At 55.7% G+C, this 18,657-nt stretch overlaps 1 protein-coding gene across 1 annotated transcript in view; it reads left to right on the top strand.

The window, feature by feature from the left end:
• Positions 1–18,657, top strand: part of LOC109380026 (phosphatase and actin regulator 3-like) — a 139,269-nt gene that overhangs the window by 68,866 nt on the left and 51,746 nt on the right. The window contains exons 2-3 of the mRNA XM_019637160.1: positions 9,931–10,092; positions 12,128–12,205. Of these exons, the coding sequence (XP_019492705.1) occupies positions 9,931–10,092; positions 12,128–12,205 (240 nt within the window). The remainder of the gene's footprint in view (positions 1–9,930; positions 10,093–12,127; positions 12,206–18,657) is intronic.

The raw sequence follows: 18,657 nt of genomic DNA, 5'->3' as shown, positions 1-18,657 counted from the left end.
TGAGGTATGCGTAGGTTACCTACCATGTGGCATCCTGACCAGCTCCGTTCTGGACCGCAGCATCCTGGTTCTGCGAAGGGCTGGACAGATGTGTGTGAAGGAAGAGGCGGGGCTGGGGCTGTCCCCCAACCCCAGTGGGAGATCTTGATGGGTGTTCTGCGCAGACGCGTGTCATCTGCAGGAGCAGGTTCCCAGGACAAGGCCCCTGTCACCAGCTGTGTTCCCGGAAAGTGTGCACTGGATGGGCTTGCTGTCTTGTGGGGCTGTCTCCATCTTGCTCTGTCACTTCCATGACAATCACCAGAGGTACAAGGCCAGGACAGGGGCTTGTGGTGAAGCAAGTAGCCAATATGACAATAAAAGCGCAGACACTTGCAGGCTTTCGGGCCACACACCTCGGCTCCGGGGTGAAAGTTCTCTGCGAGCAGCCGCAAATCAACTACTGAGGTGCAGAAGGAGGCAGAGCCAGGCAGAAGAGGAGCGAGGCAGAGAACTCTTCCGACTCATGAAGGAGCCCAGCTGGGGAAGTCCTGAGAAATGTGCCTTGTTCTGGTAGGACCATTAGCTCCAGCTGTGCCTGGGCTAGCGCTCCACGCACAGGGACTGTGAACTTGAGCACAGAAGAACCTGTAGCGCCTCTCCTTTGGGTTCTCAAATACTTGCTGAGTCCTTCCTGGGCCTTGTTGGACTCTGTTTCAGGGCCTGGGAAGAGAGTTACACACAACACACTTGATCTCTGCTCTCACGGTCAGATAGCCAAGATGGATATTTAACTAATGAACATGCAAATCAATAGTGAATTATAAAATTGTACTGAATACTATGGTGCAAAAAATGACAACAAACTTAACAGGAGGGCATAGAGGATGGGGCTTTGAGGGATGAGTAGGAGTTCATCAAGGAAAAGTGTTCTCTCCAGAGGGATTGGCATGGGAGGTGGCCCTGTGTTAAGAGAGAGCTTGATGGGTGAGGAGCAGAAAAGAGACAGATACAATTGGGGCATGGCGTGGGGTGTGGCATGAGATAAGGTTAAGAAATCAGGTCAGGACTCTGGGGTCACAGTTGGGGTTGTATATTTCATCCTAAAAGCCACTATGTTATTAAGTGTGAAAGTGATCCCAGGCCCTGTTTGCTTAGTGGGACAGGATCAGCAGATGCCGGAAAGCCAGGGAGGAGGTACAGATTTGGGTGAGGAGAGGGGTGCTGGCGTGGACCCCTGGATTAAAAGTGGGGGTGAAGGTAAGGGGTGATGACCAGGAACCATTCCTTCTCTCCCTATCTTCTTAGAGCGTCCACTCCTCCCTTCTCCCTGAAGGCATTTCCAAAGGGGCCACTTAAAGCAGGTGGCAAACTACAGCCCGTGGACCAAATCTGCCCACCACTGGTTTTGGTAAATAATATTGCATTAAAATGTGGCCCCGCCTAGTAATTTACATGTTACCTACGGCGGCTTTCATGCTACAGCAGTCGCGACAGAGGTTGTCTGGCCTGTGAAGTCTAAGATATTTACTATGTGTCCCTTTCCAGAAAACCTGCCTATTTTCTGACCTAAGCAGAATGGCTTGTGGAATGAACACATTTTCAAAATACAAGTCTGTTGGCTCCAAATCTTCCCAGCATTTAAAATGTGTTTAATCTCTCTGAAAAATGTTAAAGTATGCATGTTTTTAAATTAAGCTTTGAGTGACATTATGTAAGAAACCCATCTTACACTTCAGCTTTAGAAACTCAGGGGTGGAACTCTGGCTTTGAAGGTGATGGGCCATATTATTTGTCTAAATTTTTATTAGCACACTAAACTTCCCTGACGTGTTATTTTGCTGTTTATCCTCTCCCCGAAACACTCCTTTCCCCCATCTCTGTCAAATAAGATCATTAGGAGAATGTCTCTAACAGCAGCTTTTAGTCTTTGCAAAATCTTTGGGCTTCTTGCAAAAGCATTTTTATGAGTTTGCTTATGTGCAAATACCCAATGACAAGGAAGGACAATGACAGTGACAGGGTTGGCTTTCCAGATTGCACTTTCCTCCTTCCTCGACCCCGTCCTCCTCACGTTGTCACTCCTGGTCCCAAGCTCCCTGCGTCATTTTCAGACCCACTTGCTTTACAGATCGGAGCTGATTGCACTTGGAGAACTGGCCATATGTCTGGCAGGCGCCAGTGACCATTGGCACAGCTATGGGGCTGATACTAAACAGATGGGCCTTCTAGTTAGATGTGCTGTTTTTTCCACCGTGCATATGAGGAAAAAGAAGCCACTTTAATAATATCTTGATTTTTTCCACTGGTGTCAGAAGCATAAATAACGCCCGTTTATCTAGTCCTAATTTCAGCATCCTTGCAGAGGAGGGGGCCTCCGGCAGCTGGAAGAAGCTTAGAGACCTGGGGAATTGTGAAGCCCAGCCTTGGCTCAGGTCTTAGAGAAGCCTATTATCTTTGCAATGCAGATATGGGGGAAGAGACTTCCATATTCCAAAAATAAATTGTCATTAACACTACTTATCAGGAGTACGTTCAAACTGCTTCATCTCAGGTTTATTGCTCAAACTCCATAGGACAGCTTTTGTGGGTTTCTTGCTGTCTGGGCATCAAGGTGTAAATAGAGTTGCCTGATCCATCTGCTTCGGACAAGCTGGCTAAACAGCTGAGCAGACTTACTGCAGGGCTTCTCAAGGCCTTTACTGTGACAATACGGGGTGGGGCTCTTCAGGGGAGGCCTCTGGTGTGGACAGTGTCTCCTCAACAACTGTCTTCCTCCACAAAGCTAGGGTTCCAGGGAACACACTTTGGGAAACACTGGTGCCACGTCCAGATGGCGAGCTTCAGATCAGAGAGCCTGAGCGCCAGTGCCAGACCTGCCACTTGGCAGCTGTGTGACTTCACACCCGAGCTCTTTGCCTCACCCCCACTTTCTAAATGTGCAGTGGAGCTGGAAATGTGGCTTCTGCCTCCTAGGGTTTTATTTGCTTGTTTGTTTGTTTGCTTGTGTGTGTGTGTGTTTGTCTGGAATGATCATGCTAGAGAATTTGGTGGCTTCCCCTGGGACATTCAAAAACATGTTCTCCTGCGTTCGGGCAGGGTTGGCTTCACCGTATTCCAGGGCCCGTCACTCACTGCGAAGCTCATAGCCAGGTTCTTGTGTTCCCTTCTTTCTGTTTCTTAGCTCGACTGAGGAGCCGAGGAGGCAGGGAGAGGCTGTCTGCAGTAAGGGCTGCTTTGGGGGCAGCCAGGAGAAATGCTGGCCAGGCAGGAGGCCTGGCAGCGGCTTGGGAGTTGCCATTGTCCCGCCCTCAAGGGGCACGGAGGTGACCCCAAGTCGTCGTCAGTAACCATTGACCTGCACTGATTCCCCTTCAGCGTTTGTCTCACAGGATCCATCTCTCATTCGTTTATTCGCGCACTCTTTTGTTCCCTCACTCCACATACCAGGCGTGGTGCTGGGTACCAGCGGAGGAGGGGAGCCTGCTGCTGAGGCCCCGAGTCCTCCCGCTGGAAAGGCAGCAGTGTCTCCATCCCAGGGGCTGTGATCCATCACGGCTCTGATGGCTGCGCTCGCAGAGCTGTAGGAAAAAGCCTGCAAGCGTTCCGGGAATGGAGCCAGAGGGCCTTAGGAGCTCCCCCCCCATCCCCCCTCCCCGCTTTAAAAAAGAAAAATTAACCCTTCTTCCTGCATCCCTCCCTGCCCACCCACTCCAGCGACCGGTTCATTCCTCTGTGTGGGCAGCGTGACTGTGTGGCATGGCCTCCCTCCTGCCTGGAAGGTGTTCAACTGCAGTCCTACTTCCGTTCGTATTGATCAGGGCTCCCCAAAGGTCCTGCTCTTCAATCGTTACTCAAGAGTTTTTCAGGAGGAGCTGGGAAGGTCAGACCAAGAGGACTCTTACGTCCGGGAGACTAAAATTCATTTTGAAAATTTGGTTTTGGAGGTTCAGACCCGTCGTGGGGACTGTATCAGAACACCCAGCGCTTTGGTTGTCGATGGGCGTCAAGCCACATCTCCAGCAGCCTGGACATAAGCCATCGGTCTTTTGGCCCCCGAATGCCATGATTTTATCTGTTGCTTTAATGATCATCTCTGCCCCAGCCCTGTTCCCCGCCCTCATCAGGGCCATTCTCACCTGCTCCGGGTGCTCTCACGAGGGGTTAGGATAGGGGCTTTTTGAGCAGACGTCCTGACTTCCAAGTTCACTCTGTGACTTTAGCCCCAGGACCTGGGAACACTATTTCACACCTCTGTGCCTCCGTTTTCCTCCTTGAAATGTGGGTGATGAAAATGGTGACCTGCCTTCTGGGTCTGGGTGGGAATGGAGTGAGCTAATTCATGTTAGGGGCTCAAGACAGCTCGTCACACAGCACGTGCTCAATAGATGCTGCTGTTGCTGGCGACGGTGACAACAAAACAGAGCTTGTTTTTCTTGATTCTTCCACATGGGTTAATGCCTCACGTTTACTTCTCACCCAGCTCTGAGGAGGACTGTGCCTCTGCAACACCCCTCCACCTTCTCTCTGCTGCCCTCCTCACTTCCCTGTCCCCTCTTGATGGGTCTCCCCACCTGTGGCCTTGTTCCCTGTTTCCCATCCACACTGACATTCCGTGTGGTCTTTCCACAATGCTGGCCTCACACCAGGTCCCCCAGTGATTCTCACGCCCTTGAGGCGCCTGTCTCAGCCACACACAGCTCTTCTTGGCTGGGCCCCGTCCTTGGCTCCGTCTTCCCGCTTCGGGAAACCCTGAGCCCCGGCCGGAGTTCTCACATTGAGGTGCACAGACCCATGTGAGCAAATCAAGAATACTAAGGACCATGCAACATTGTTATGTTTGCATTTATCAACATACATTTAATAAAATGATTCTCTTCTTACTTTTAGATTATATTCTTTCCATGAGCTATATAGTAAGCGGTGATAATAAGTGACGGTAGTTTTGTGTATTTCTGCGCATGTGTTGGTCATTACTCGGCAGCATAGAAAGTTGGCATCTCTACATGGATCCCAATTTTATAAGTGGAAATTTTATTGGGTTTCTGAACCTCAGAGACTGGGCACATCAGAAGTCACTTCCCTGCGTTATTCCCCGTTCCCCAAACACCACGTACTGTCATGCTTTTATGGATTTGCCCCTTTTATTCAACTCCTACTCAACCGCCAAGGCCCTACTCAAATACCCCCCCACCCCCAGTAGGCTTCTCATCGTTTCCACCCCCAAGCAGGAAGAATTGCTTCCTCTCCAGTTGTCATCCTCAGTCTTGCTTCTTCCTGGTGATTTCATGTACCTTGGTTTTCTCTGTGGTCAGTGAGTTCACCAGGACAGTGGGTGTCCAGCACCTGTTCATTTTGCCTCAGGCCTGGCACAGTGCTTGGTTCACAGAAGATGGTCACTAAGCATTGTCAGGTGGATTCTTCTGGGCAAGAAGGGACTCACGGAAGGGACAGAGTCCATGCTCTGTTGGTCCCCATCCCTGCTTCCTGTTTGCCTCTTTCGTAGCTCATGTCACATTCTGAAGTTTCCTTGTGTGTTTTCTTCCTCCCCCATAAGCAGGTGAGCTTCGTGCAGCATGAGACAGTGTGTCAATCATGTTTACTGCTCTGCCTCAAACTCAGAACAGCCCTGGCACACAGTGAGCCTCAGCTGATACTTGATGAATGAGTTTGTGAATGAATGAATGAATGAATGAAACAAAGAAGCAAACATCATGTTCCAATATTGTCTGATACACACGGTGCTTGTCTTCCCTAAGAGGCCAGCCACTCAGCATGTGACACGTGGTTCCGTCCATTGTATTTTGGGGGGAAGGTGTCCCAGTGACGTGGAAGGAGAAGGAAGCGACAGGTCAGTGGATAGAACAAATGCCCGGTGTCAATACAGGGCGGACTTTGGAGTCAGACGGACGGGGCCAGGTCCTGGCTTCAGCACAGGCATCTCCACATCCCAGATTGTCAGGTCGAGCAGGCGTTTATTGGAGCGCCTCCTGGGTAGCAGGCACCAGTGAAGATGCCAGGGACAGGGATGAACAAGGCGGCCACAGCTCCTGCGCTCATGGCAGCTGCTTGTTCTGGTGGGAAAGAAGACAGTAGATTGTACATCCCAGGATGGTATCTGAGAGTGACCGGAGTGAAGATGGAAGGGAATATTTTGAATAAAGGGGTTGGCCCTGCGCCAGGCTTGGAGACTAGCCCGTAAGCTCCGTGAGCTCAGCCGTGGCATTGGTGTCCCTCACTGCCTTGTTCTAGAACAATGCCTGACTTCTAGGTTTGCAGGATCCATCAGTGGGTGAGGTAGGTGGGGTTGGGTACTGGGAAACAAGTGCACAGACTGCCCTGAGCCTGAGAGGACGGGGACAGGGTTGGCGTTGCTTAAGGGACCAGAGACTGGAGGGAGCTGGCGCCTGCACCGTCCCTCCCCCCCGCCTGCCCTGTAGCCGCTGTTGCACTTCCTCATGCAAGTGTGGGGACACCTTGTCATTAATTAACTGCTAATGCCTCACAGGCGGCAGAGGTGCCCGTGGAACTTAGCGCCGCTGTGTTATTCAGAGGCTAGAGGGGCCTGCTAATGTGTTTGCACCTCCAGTGTGGAAGGGGGTTCCTCAGCAGCTCCAGAGAGACTGTTCAAGGGCTGGAGACAGAAGCAGGCAGCACACCCAGCCGTCCCATCTCTCTATGGACACACAACGTACAGCACACAGACCCGCCTGCGTATGTACATGCCCGCCGTGACGGCGCACACGTAGGTGCGTTCCCATGCACCTGCTCTTCTATTCTTGGGCTGTCGGAAAAGTCATGACGCATTTTTGCAACAAAAAACATAGAAACAATACGTCATGACTTTTCCGACAGGCTAATTCACACCCGCCCACATTCACATCTACCCACTCTGTGCCCAGCAGGACCCACGCCCACCCGTGGCTCACTCGGACCCTGAGCACACAGTCGGTGACACCTGTGCCCTTTCTGCCCTGGAGGCATTTGTACGTCCTTCCATCACTGAGCAGCTCAGCATCTCTGAACCTTCTGTTCTTGGGGGGTGAGTCACAGCGCTCAGAAGCCCTTGTGGGCCTGGCCCTGGGCATGAGGCACCTGGGGGAGGTCAGGGGGAGAAGCCGGGTCCTCCCTTCAGACCTCTGGGCTTGTGGGTCTTCGCTCTCCCCTGACAGGGACCCCTTCTGAGGAGCCACTCAGACCAAGGTGTCTGTCCCGCTCGAGCACAGTGCATATTTGGTAAATGAACAAACCAGGCCTTTAGAGCTGAAGGTCTCCCGTGGCTCCCTATGGAATTTTGAGCCAAGTTCAAGCACCTCCTGCCCCGCTAGCCGCATCCATGGCCCGCACCCGCTGTGCTCTCCCTCCAAGCCCTGACCGCCCTCTCCCCCCATCTGGTGGCCTGGACCAGGGTCTCAGCAAGTGCAGTGGGATTTGTAGTCTGATTTGTATCCTTTGTGCTGTCCCTTTTTGCGTTGGCTGCTAGGAAGCTCAGAGTCACGTGTGCGCCCTCCTCTGGCCCCACTGAGGCCTTGAAGCCTTTGAAGCTGTGGTTCTGTCCAGATCCCCTCCCTCTGGATTTCCTCGGATGTTCATTTTATCTTGTTGGGCGTGTGTGTTTCTGGTAACTGCCACCCATCCTCTGTGAAACTAGGCGAGGTACAAAGAAAGCAATGACAGTGCTCTGTCTCCCCGTGCTCATTCCTGGGGACCTTGGTCTTTATCTTCAAATGAGCCCCGAGGCCTGGGGAGACCTGGCCAGGTCTTTTCCCGTTGTGCCAGAACTGCCTCCAGGACGGCCAGCTCTCCTGGGAACACGTGCCTGGCAGTTCCGCTCCATCTGGCGTCTGTGGGTGGAGGAAGGAGAGGAGAGGGTAACATGGGAAACTTCCGGGAAGAGCAGGACCCGGCTGCCGCCCGCACGCCTGGGGTGTGGAGCTGGGGGGTGACAGCAGGAGGGACCGTGATCCACACCCTCCCTGGCTCCGTCACTCCCTGACCTGCACGTCCTGGGCCCCTACTGGGTGCCAGGGTTACAGCTGAAAACAAGATGGAGAATGCCGTTGCCTTTGGAGCCTCATTGGTTGCTGAGCCACCAGGGAGAAGTTCTGAAATGAGACACCCTGGGCTCATCCTGGGTAAAAGGCTCCCGCCCGGGGTTGCTCTGTGGACATCTGTCGACACAGCCCTGGCACACAGGTAAAGCTCAGGTACTAACACAACGCACGTGGCTGGGCTGGGCCGCTCCTGGCTTACGCCTCTTGTCTTGGTGTCCCATCGTCTGTGTCCTGCCCTGGGTGATGAATTTATACGGTCACCCTAGAAGCAGCTTAGCGATTCGAGAGGGGTCTCTGGAGTCAGGCTGCTCTCAGGGTCATGCCCCACCTCAGCCTTCCTCTCGCTGTGACAGGCGACCAAATGGCTCGCTGCTCTGGGCCTCAGTGTGCTCGTCTGTAAAATGGACACAGCACAATCTCTACCCCATAGATTCACTGTGATACCACCTGTCACGTGACAGGTCGGGCTGGCTCTGATGGTGACCCGTCTGTCATGGGTCCCTGGTCCCTCTGCCTGCTGGCAGCTTCCTTCCGGGTGTATAAGCTTCCACCCCAGTGACACAGGGAGGATAAATCTGGGAGCCTGTAGGGACCCAGGTCCTCACCGCTGCCAGAAGAAACGTGTCGTCCCCGTCCCAGGAGGGGTTTGGGGCCACTTAGGCACTTTTTTCTCAGTCCTACCACAGCGATGGCATGAACTCAGGTCTAAGCTCTGCCCATGAGATGGGTCCAGGGTGAGCGGGTGTGGACAGTACTGCTGTTTCCCACAGGTCTCCAGCTCAGCATTCTGTTAGTTCCATTTTGTTTTCCATTCTTTATGATTTCCTACAGAAATGCACATCAGATAGGGCCTGTGGCGAAGCCTGCGTCATGCTGTCTCCCAGGCCCCCAGCAGCCAGTGCGTCCCCTTTGTTGGGGGGCCCTGCAGACGTTTCTTGGCATACGGCAGCATGTGCACGGCCCCCTTTCGCCCACTGGTGGCACAAGTGTGTGACTTTGACCTAGCGATCTCAGGCTGCCTGACTGCACACACCCATCTGCTTTCTTCTTTCCCACCTCTGTACACGGGCCACTGAGAGGAAGGATGGTGACTAAGCCAGTGCCCTGGCCAGGGGCGTGGGGGCTGCTACCGGTCTCCTGGGTGACACACAGCGGTGCCATGCGCTTCCTCAGACCCCGGAGTGTGCAAAATGGCCTCGTTTTCTGAACAAGGAAGGGTTCCAAAGGGAGCTGCTTCGCTCTGTCCATTCATGGACTTCGTCATCCTGCAGCTGTTCACTGAGGAGCACAGCCAGCTCCGTGCCGAGGCCACGGCAGAGCGGGCCGCGGAGCGGGAGGGGCAGGCGCCCAGGATCATGGCAGTTCCCGGTGCCCACACGAATAGATCCAGGGGCAGGGGGCCGGGCGGGACCTCGTCTGGGGCAGGGGGAGGAGGGACTTCCTGGGAGAAGTCAGATTCAGCTGAGTAGCCGAAGTTTACAGGGCAAAGAAGAAGCTGACACAGGAGAGCAGCACAGGTGGGGGACATAGCACGAGCAAAGGTCCTGGGGTGGGAAAACTTTCATCGTGGAATTTGATAAGTCTTAAATCGCTGTGGCCAAAGGCAGAGCTGGGCGAGGGCTTCCTGTGGGCTGTGAGAGGGTTGTAGGAGGGAGGGTCTGCACAGAAGGGAAATGAACACACATTTTCATGGGCTGGCCTGTGCCACCCATGGGCCACCTGGTTGGAACGGGCCCCAGAGAGTCTCCATTGCTCTGAGGTCCCTCTTGAGCCCCAGGCTTTGGAGAATCACCGGTGGCTCCTCAGGATGAGAGGCGGGGGGTGTCACCTTAGGCCCCCTTGGGGAGCCGTGTGGATTGGTGACCACTTGAGCCCTCCCTTGGTTTTCGTCTTGCAGATGAGATGGACCCGAACCCCCCAGTGCGTTCCGAGTATCTGGTCTCAGGGATTCGAACTCCCCCCGTGAGGAGGAACAGCAAGCTGGCCACCCTGGGCCGGATCTTCAAACCCTGGAAATGGAGGAAAAAGAAAAACGAAAAACTGAAGCAGACGACATCTGGTGAGCACCAGGGAGAGGGTCCTGGCATCACTGTCACTGCGCGTTCTGTGACTGACACTGTGTTCCTGGCCCCACCCAGGAGGGCAGCCTATGCTCAGTGGCCTCTGATGGCCAGGAGCAGCCCATCCTCCTCTGGGTCACCTCCCTCCGCTGGCCCTTCCAGGTCTCACCTGGCTGGGGTGGGTCAGCACCAGGCACACCTGTAACCCATTCACCACCCACCCCCTATGGGGCACCCGGGTCACCCAGGACCTGGTTGAAAATGCAGGCTCTGAGTCAGCTCACAGCTGGGCTGTGCCGAGACCCTGGCTTGTAACAAGCTCTCCTCACTGAGCCCTCGAGTAACAAGCACCCAGCCCTCTGGCACCTGGAATCCCACGCTGGGGCCCAGACCCCTCCCCAGAGATGTGGGCTCAGTTGGCCTGTGCTGGCCCTGGGTCCTGCCGTCCCTAAAGAGCCCCCTGGGTGATTCAGAGGATCAAGGCCCTCAGTGTGGCCTTGAACCTGGAGACTTCTTTCTGGAAGCCTACCCTGAAGAGGCTCCCTGCCTGGTACTCCCGACCCACGCGGCACCCCTCCCCCCCAAGGGTCCAGAAGGTCCCTCTCTCACCTCCCGCTGCTTCCTTACACCCTGCCAGTCCCAGCTCGGTGGGAAGTCGGGTTGCGCCGGGTTGTGCAGCTGCCCCGGCCCCCTCGCAATCCATGCTGGGAACTATGACCATTAGACGAAGTGACAGGAGACATGTGTGGTGACAATTGTAGCACTGGCCATAAGAGCAAAGCGCGACAGCATGTTTCTAACCAACGGAATACCCAGGACCAGCCCTAGAGCCAGTGCTGTCACTGTGGTCCTGCCATCTCTCAGGGACAGGAACGGCCTCGGAGAGGGGAAGCCACTCGCAGCCAAGCAGCCAGCAGGCCAGGAAGCTGGGGTGTGAGCCCTGACATCTGGCGCAGGTCTGGCTCCTGGATGACAGGTGTCCCGGGTGTCCTTGGTAAAGGGGAGGTTGGTGCCTCGAGAAGCAAAACCCTGGGGACACAGCATCTCAGCCCTCATGGGCCTTGCCGCTGGGCCGCACGCGGATTGGCTCTGGCTGGAAATAATTAGTGTGGGAGCTGGTGTGGACTTAGTCCTGGGCCCCGGGGAGCAGCCCTGGCAAGTGCCAGCTCAGGCTGTTGCCGCTGGCGGTCCCTGGGGTCCCCGTTTCCCTCTCAGCTCTGAAGAGGTACGGACTCCAGGGCTCAGAGGATGGCGGAGGCAAAGCCGATGGGGACCGCTAATAGCAGCAGGTCCACGGTTCACGTAATTACGTTTTAGCCACCCAGGGGGGTGACTGATGATGCTCCTTTTCAGGAACGAGAGCAGAGCACACACTGCCGTTCAGTGGGTCGAGAGCACGCCCCGGAGCCAGGTGCAGCGTAGACAGGGAGGCCCCCGGCTCTGCCCACTTAGAGCTGTCCCCCGAACCTGGGCGACAGACAAGTGAGAAGTGCACAGCACAGGGACAGCCACGACTCTGGCGGGGAGGCTGCAAGGGGGTGGGGGCCCGGCCTCCCCGCTCCCTGTCTGGTGAATTCTTTGAAAGCGTTAACCTGGGGGTATTGGAGGGATGGCCTGGTGGGACGGCCGCACAGAGGCTGGACCATGATCAGACATAAAGAGCGGTCATGATGGGTTTCGCAAACGATAACAGGACCGCCGAGAAGTGCCACAGGGTCCTGGGGGCAGGGAAATTATGGAGCATTTGGTGGAGCGTAGGAGCCAGCCGAGAGAAAGGTGCCATTCGAGGCGTTGCGTTTCAGATGAATCACGGAAATGACCGTTTTATACAGGCGATGTGCTGCCCTTCGGCCAAGCTTTACGTGCAACGCTTGGCCGATTGCTCAGTGGGAAAGGTTTGGGTTTCTGAACACGCCGCTCCCCGTGGACCAGGCCCCGTACCCTGCCATCACCTGCCGCCTCCCGTCTCTTCTGCAAACGGGACGCTGGCATTGGCTGCCCCCGCCTGACTCACCTGACCGCTTGTTTGTGCAGCTTTGGAGAAGAAGATGGCCGGCAGGCAAGGTCGGGAGGAGCTCATCAAGAAGGGCTTGCTGGAGCTGATGGAGCAGGGTAAGCGGCACCGCCTCCGCGGTGGGCGGGGCGGCAGGGTAAGTGGCACCGCCTCCGCGGTGGGCGGGGCGGCGCACGGCCTGGGACCACTGAACTGGGTGTCTCCCCGGTGGGCCCAGGAAGCCGGCCAGGATGCAATGGATGTGGGAGGAGTCTGGTGTCTGCGCCTGGAGGCTGGACCTGTGTGTGGGGGGGTCTCACGTTGGGGGAAATTCCCAAGTCATGATCCGTTGGGCTCAGCCTGGGGCCTCTGAGAGCCCCTCGGGGACTTTCAGGCCACCTCCCTCATGGGGTGCAGAGCTGAGGGCCACCATCTTCCCTGGGAGTGTGTAATGGCTTCCCGCTGAGCTGGGTTAGTCCTGATTCCCCTGAAGTGGTGGCAGTGGCTTCTACTCTTTTCATATTCACTTTTTAATCCTTGATTTGGGAAAGTTATTTTTACTGCCACCTACAGCTACAGCTACCATTTATAACCACTGATTATAATCTGGGGCCCGCGTGGGGCGTTGGACCTGCCTTATCCCTACGTCCTCACAGCATCCTCAGGACCGGGTGTGCCCTTACCCCCAAGTTTGCAGATAAGGAAGGTGGGGGTCCGGGAGGCAGCTGCTGCTCAGACTCCAGTCTGAGACCTTCATCTCGGTGGCGTCTGCCAGGTGGCCTCGTTTGCGTGCATCTTTGAGAAGCACCTGTTACCATCTCTAGGGCGATTCATGAAGGTCTTGAGTTCCTGTCTTCCTCTCCGTCTCTCGGTGATGGCATGAGGCGTGAGGCGTGAGGCGTGAGGCGTGAGGCGTGAGGCGTGAGGCGTGAGGCGTGAGGCGTGGGACGTAAGTCCTGACGTGCTTTCTGATTCTTGGACGCGCCTCTGCTTGGTGACGGCGGCTCCCTGCCGCTGACCACTCTCTCAGGAGCCGGGCCACGCTCATCCTCCTGATTAAAGGAACCTGGCCTCTTGGGGCCTATTCCCGGAGAGGGTGTGACTAGATGGAATTCCTAACACCTGGTTCAGCCTTAAACTATTAGCAGTGTCTCTAATTCGTCCCAGGTGTCAGGAATTGGGAAGGGAGCTCATGAGGTCAGTGCGTGCAGCTTTATAAAATGCTCTGACCCCGGCCGGGCCTGTCTGCTCACAGACCGAGTGTCGGCCGAAGTCATCATTTCTTTAGATTCAGAGTGAAGTGTTTTGATGATGCTATTTTCAGGGGAAACCTACATGGACAATTGCTTCGTATTAATAGTCCAACTTTGCCTGTGAAAGAACAGCTTGGTGTCAAGCCCTGAAGGGCTCAGGTATTGAACCTTATATCCTGACTTGTCCCCCCACTTGGGGGGCTGTCATTGCCGAGATAGAAATTGCGACTATTTTAACGTGAGTGGGACAACAAAGCTTCGGGACAAAGCTTTGGGACAACAATGCCCCAAAATTGGGCATTTTGAATACGTTGCCAACCTTACTTTGGATCTTGGGGAATGGGAAATTAAAACAGGATTAAGGCCTGTTGATCATCTGTTATTAAAAAAAAAACCACATGATTGCTGATGAATGAAGAGTAAACGGAGATGCAGGTTTGATTCCTGTGAATAGTAAAGAATGGAGGACTAACGGAAGGGAGACAGACTGTCTACCAAAAGGGCAGTCTGTCTGTCTTTGTCAAACGGTTTTGTCCGATGGGCTGAGGACAGACCCGGGGACAGACGTGTGGCAGCAGCCGAAGTGCCGGGGTGACCAGAAGCTGTGCTCCTGGCCTCCATGACCTAGATCGGGTCGGTGCCCCTTTTCTGGGAAGGGTCAGGCAGTATGTATTTTAGGCTTTAGGGGTGAGAAGGCCTGTGTCACAGTTGCCCTGTGCCAGGACTCCGCCATGGAGAGGCAGAAGCAGACAGCGCGTGACAGAGTGGAGGTGGCTGTGCCCCTGCTGACTTGTGGACGTTGAAATTTGAATTTCGTACAATGCTCATGTGTCATGAACTATTCCATTTTGATTTCTCTCAGCCACATAAGGATGTGGACTCGATTCTTAGCTCAGGCCCCACAGGACAGGTGGTGGGCTGGGTTGGCCCCCAGGGTGTCGGTTGCCAGCCCCTTCTTCCAATCACTCTTTCTCTCTTGCTAAGTGATTATGGACCAGGAACTAGAGGGGCCTGAGATGCAGTCTCTTTGCGTAATAGTCAAAACCTCATGTTTTAATTGGCACGACAGCATCTTATTGAGCCCCTGCTGTGTGCAGGGTCTGTGTTAGCTGTGAGGGTACAGGTGAGCCCAATCCCATCTTCCCAGAAAACATTACATGATCCCACAAATAAACAGAAAGCCACAGCTGCGATGAGTATGGTGAAGGAAAGTCAGGGAGCTTCTAAGAATGTGAGGCAGGGACCTGGCCTGCTCACGGGGTCACGGAGTGGGGTCAGAGGCAGCAGGACTGAGACAGCCTGGTTCTTGGTTCGCTGCTCACGGGGGCACCTGAGCAGCTCCTAGTTGAAACGCTCTGGGCGTGGGACCCAGGCATCTGTGCTTTATGAATCTCCCCAGCTGCTGCCAACTTCGGTGCAGCCAAGGTTGAAAAGCAGTGTGTGTGTGTGGGGGGGGGGGGGACACAGGGAAGTGGATGCTGGGCGCCCCCGTGGAGGAACCCAGAGAATGTGGGTGGGGTGCAGGGAGGTTAGAAACGGGGAGAGGGAGGGGGGCTGGGTCCCACAGGGCCTTGCGTCTTCCCCATTTCTTCTCTCCAACATGGACGGAGTCAAGATAGAGTCCCCAGGAAGGGGCTGAGTGACAAAGGCACCTCCAATCGGTGGTGGGAGCCAGGGGCAGCCACAGGGCAGGTGGGTGATGGGTCTGCAGTGAACTGCCCAGGGCGTTGCTGGAGGGGCTTTAGAAGCGGGGTACCGGATTGTTTCTGGGAAGGGACCTGGGGTCAGAGAGTGGAGGGGAGGGCTGCTGACCTTGAACTGTTTGGATTCTTTGCTGTGTGTGTCGCCTCCAATGAGCAGGGAACATCCCAGGACATACGGAAACATTGAGCAGCAGGCTCCTGGGGAAAAACTTCCGTGCACTATTATTTCTGTCATGCGCTTGCTCAGAAAATGCCTTTTCTCGCTGGGGGTGAAGTCAAGCTCGAGGTTAGGCCCTGTGTACCCCGAATTTGTCCTCGTGTTGAGACCCCAGGGGTCCTGCTGGGTTGGTAGGGTTCTGTGGCGCCCCGAGCCCAGGAGGGAGAGAAAGTGACCGCTGAGCTCCCTAGTGGGAATTCCGAGTGGAAACACAGAGCTTCCGCCCTCCCCAGGCCTGGGGCTGCGGTGTGAGGCCTCCCAGGAGGCAGCTGCGGTTTCCTGGGCTTGGGGTAAGGGATCTTCCTCAGCTGCCAGCACCTGCTCCTGACCAGGCGGACTTCCCTGCAGCCAGGAGCGCCCCCCTGTGGCCGGCTGCCCCCACACTGGGCTTGCGGCCACGCTGTCACCAGGACAATACACAGGGCGGGGGCCTGGGAGGCTGAGTGGGTGACAGTGAGGGAGGAGCCCAGAGAGGCCCCCACGGGCTTGGGCCACAGACTCTCCCAGGACTGCCTGGAGTGCTTAGCAGCCTCGGGAACTGCCACGCGAGCAGAGCTGGCCAGGACGAACCCCTGGGGGCACGCTTCCCTGCACACATGCATGTGCGTGCACACACACTCACACACTCAGACACACTCACACACACACACACTCACACTCACACACACTCACACGGTACGCACAGACACACGCATCAGTCACCCTGGAGTTGGCCCACAAAGCAGTCAGCAGCGTGACAGTGGGAGCTGACCTGGGACGAGGCTGTGTCCAGGGCACAGTGTGCCCTCCACCTCGGGGGGGTGCCTGGATGAGCCTGTTCACACCTGCGTTTATGACACACTCGGATCCCTCCTCTGCTTTCGCTCCTGGAGGCCTGCTAATGTGCAGGGACCCAGAAAGGACCGCTTGTGCGGTTGTAGGAGGTGTGAGATGGGACCTGGTCTGTGTGGGGACAGGGGAGGTGACCCTTTTCCTTCGCTCCATCTTCACTGCTGTGGCCCTCCTCTGACACGTGACCAAAGTGACGCCTGGCCAGCCCGCCAGCCTCTCCTCCCGGCCCCACCCAAATGCAACGCATGAGGACAGGGGTCAGCAGGTGTCCCCATGCCAGACCCTGTGTGTGTCCTGGGTGACGTTCCTCCATCTTCCTTTGTGTGTCCGCTGCATTTTCTTAAATAATTCAAGGCGTTTCAGACCCCACCGCTGGATGTAAGGAAGGCAGAGCTGTCAGCCCGGTGTGTGTTCAGTGACCTGAGCGAGACAAGGGTTCTTTCCTCGGGGGAGCTGGGCAGTGGCCAGTCAGTCTGTCCGGTTTCTGTGCTGCAGGAAAGCTGGGGCAGTGTGTGTGTGTGTGTGTGTGTGTGTGTGCATACATGTGTGTGCACGTGTGTGCGTGGCGTTTGTGGCATGTTCCCTGTTACTGTGGCTACTCCGTATAGAACACAGGCTTGGCCGACTGCTCCCCTCTGCAGCCCTCGGAAGGGGGAAGGCAGCGGTGGGAAGCCGGCAGGAGGGAGGGCCGACCATACAGCGACAGGAGCAGGGGACCAGCGCCCACAGCTCCCCCACCCCAAGCAGCGTTTCCTAGCAACGGCCCTGCCACCAGGACTATTTTGGGAACTGTAACTTTTCATTAGACAAGATGATGAGCTGGAGCTCGGAGCACAGCCCAGAGAAGTCCTGCATGTCCGCTGGGCTGTGAAAGAGGAATTCTGGGGCTGTGTGTCCGTGTGGAGACGTTGCTGCATCTGGGTAAAGGCTGGAGGCCTTCTCCCCAGCTTATTGTGTTTGTTGATGGTAACGGAGTGGTCACTGCTGTTAATGATCATCGTGGCAGCAAATGGCCCGCGCCTTCTAAGATTCGGTGTCCCCATCCGGAAATGGCGGCCGCGACCTCCCCTAACGCACTGCCGTTCCTCTGAGATGGTCCTCGCGGGGCACACGCCTGGCAGCGGCCACCCCCTCAGTCGGTGCTGGCTATTCTCTGCATTCTCTGTCACCAAGGGCCAAGTAAGCTGGTGGCCAAGGTTGTCACAACTGTGTTTCAAGTGTGAGTAAACCGGTCATGAGAAAGGCTCCGGGAACCTGTAGTTTTGAGCTTTGTGGCATCTAATTTTGGCCACCGGGGAAGTTCGATTGGCTTGCATGTCAGTCTTTTCCGAGGTCAGGGGTCGGTCAGCCAACTATAGCTGTGGGTCACATCTGGCCTGGGGCCTGAGCTCAGAATGGTTTTTAAACTTAAAGCATTTTTGTAAAAATAGAAAATCAAAGAAGAAACTGCCGTACGGACCCTCTGGCACATGCCCCACACGGTCTGAACTATCTGCCCCTTTGTAGGAACAGGTTGCGGGTCCCTGGGCGGGACACCCAGTCGGGTGGCATGGCTGCATAGCTGAGATCGTCCTCCCAACAGATCTGTGCTCTTGGCCCGGCTGACTTTTCTGCCCTTCCCCGAGGAGACAGATGTGCAGCAGAGGGAACACGATGGCAGCTCACGTCCCTTGGAGGGCCACACGCCACCGGTCTGGCCTGAGTCCTGAGCGTGGGGAGGACACTGTTAGGGGAGCCTGATGTTGGCACATGTGCACAGGGCCTGGGCCTCGTGGCCAGAACGTCGCCCGTATCACCCTCTTCCTCCCCATCCAAACCATCATCATTAACAGCAACAGTGACAATTGTAGTGCTTGCTTTATGCCAGACACATTGTGTATATTTAATTCTTACCGCGAAGCAACTAGTAAGAGTATTCTCCCCATTTTATAGATGAGATCGAGGCCCAGAGATGTTTGCTATGTGGGCACAAGACACCCTGTCTGTTTGCAGTGGGTGGGGTGCTTTCTGTCCAAGCAGGGCACTTTGGGGAGTGAAAGGGACACACAGTTGAAGGACACAGGGACAGCAGGTGGGGATCAGGACTAACCTGGGCAGAGGGGACCCTGATTCTGAAATCAGTCTGTCCGCGCCTCCCCCCGCCCTGATGGAGGCCGTGATGGGAGGAAGTTATGGATCCGAGCCAGGCCGGTGTCCCCACACTGTTGCCTCCCAGCTGTGTGAGTGTGTGCGGGTCACACTGCTCTGTGCTGTGGTGGCCTCAATGCACTGGCTGTGGGGACGTAAGGGACTGTGCTGGGGGTTGTGATCTGTGTGTCAGGAGGGGGCATTTTTGGGAGCTACTGAGTCTCTGAGCCTGGACCTGCCACCCTGTGACTGTGTGACCCGAACCCGTAATTAGCTCCCAAGCGCTGGGCCCCTCATCAGTAAGCTGTAACCCTGGGGGTGACATCAGTTAAGGGCCAGACCCTCAAAAGCTCCAGCAGCTGAGCCCCAAGCAAGGGGAGCCCCAGTGCTTCCATCAGCCCTGATAGGATCCTTGTTTCATTCTTCTGGGGTGGCCGTCT

This window comes from Hipposideros armiger, unplaced genomic scaffold (genome assembly GCF_001890085.2).
Source record: "Hipposideros armiger isolate ML-2016 unplaced genomic scaffold, ASM189008v1 scaffold_32, whole genome shotgun sequence".
Taxonomy (NCBI): Eukaryota; Metazoa; Chordata; class Mammalia; order Chiroptera; family Hipposideridae; genus Hipposideros; species Hipposideros armiger.
Note: the sequence above shows the minus strand (reverse complement) of the source record. Positions and strands in the feature narration are given on the sequence as shown.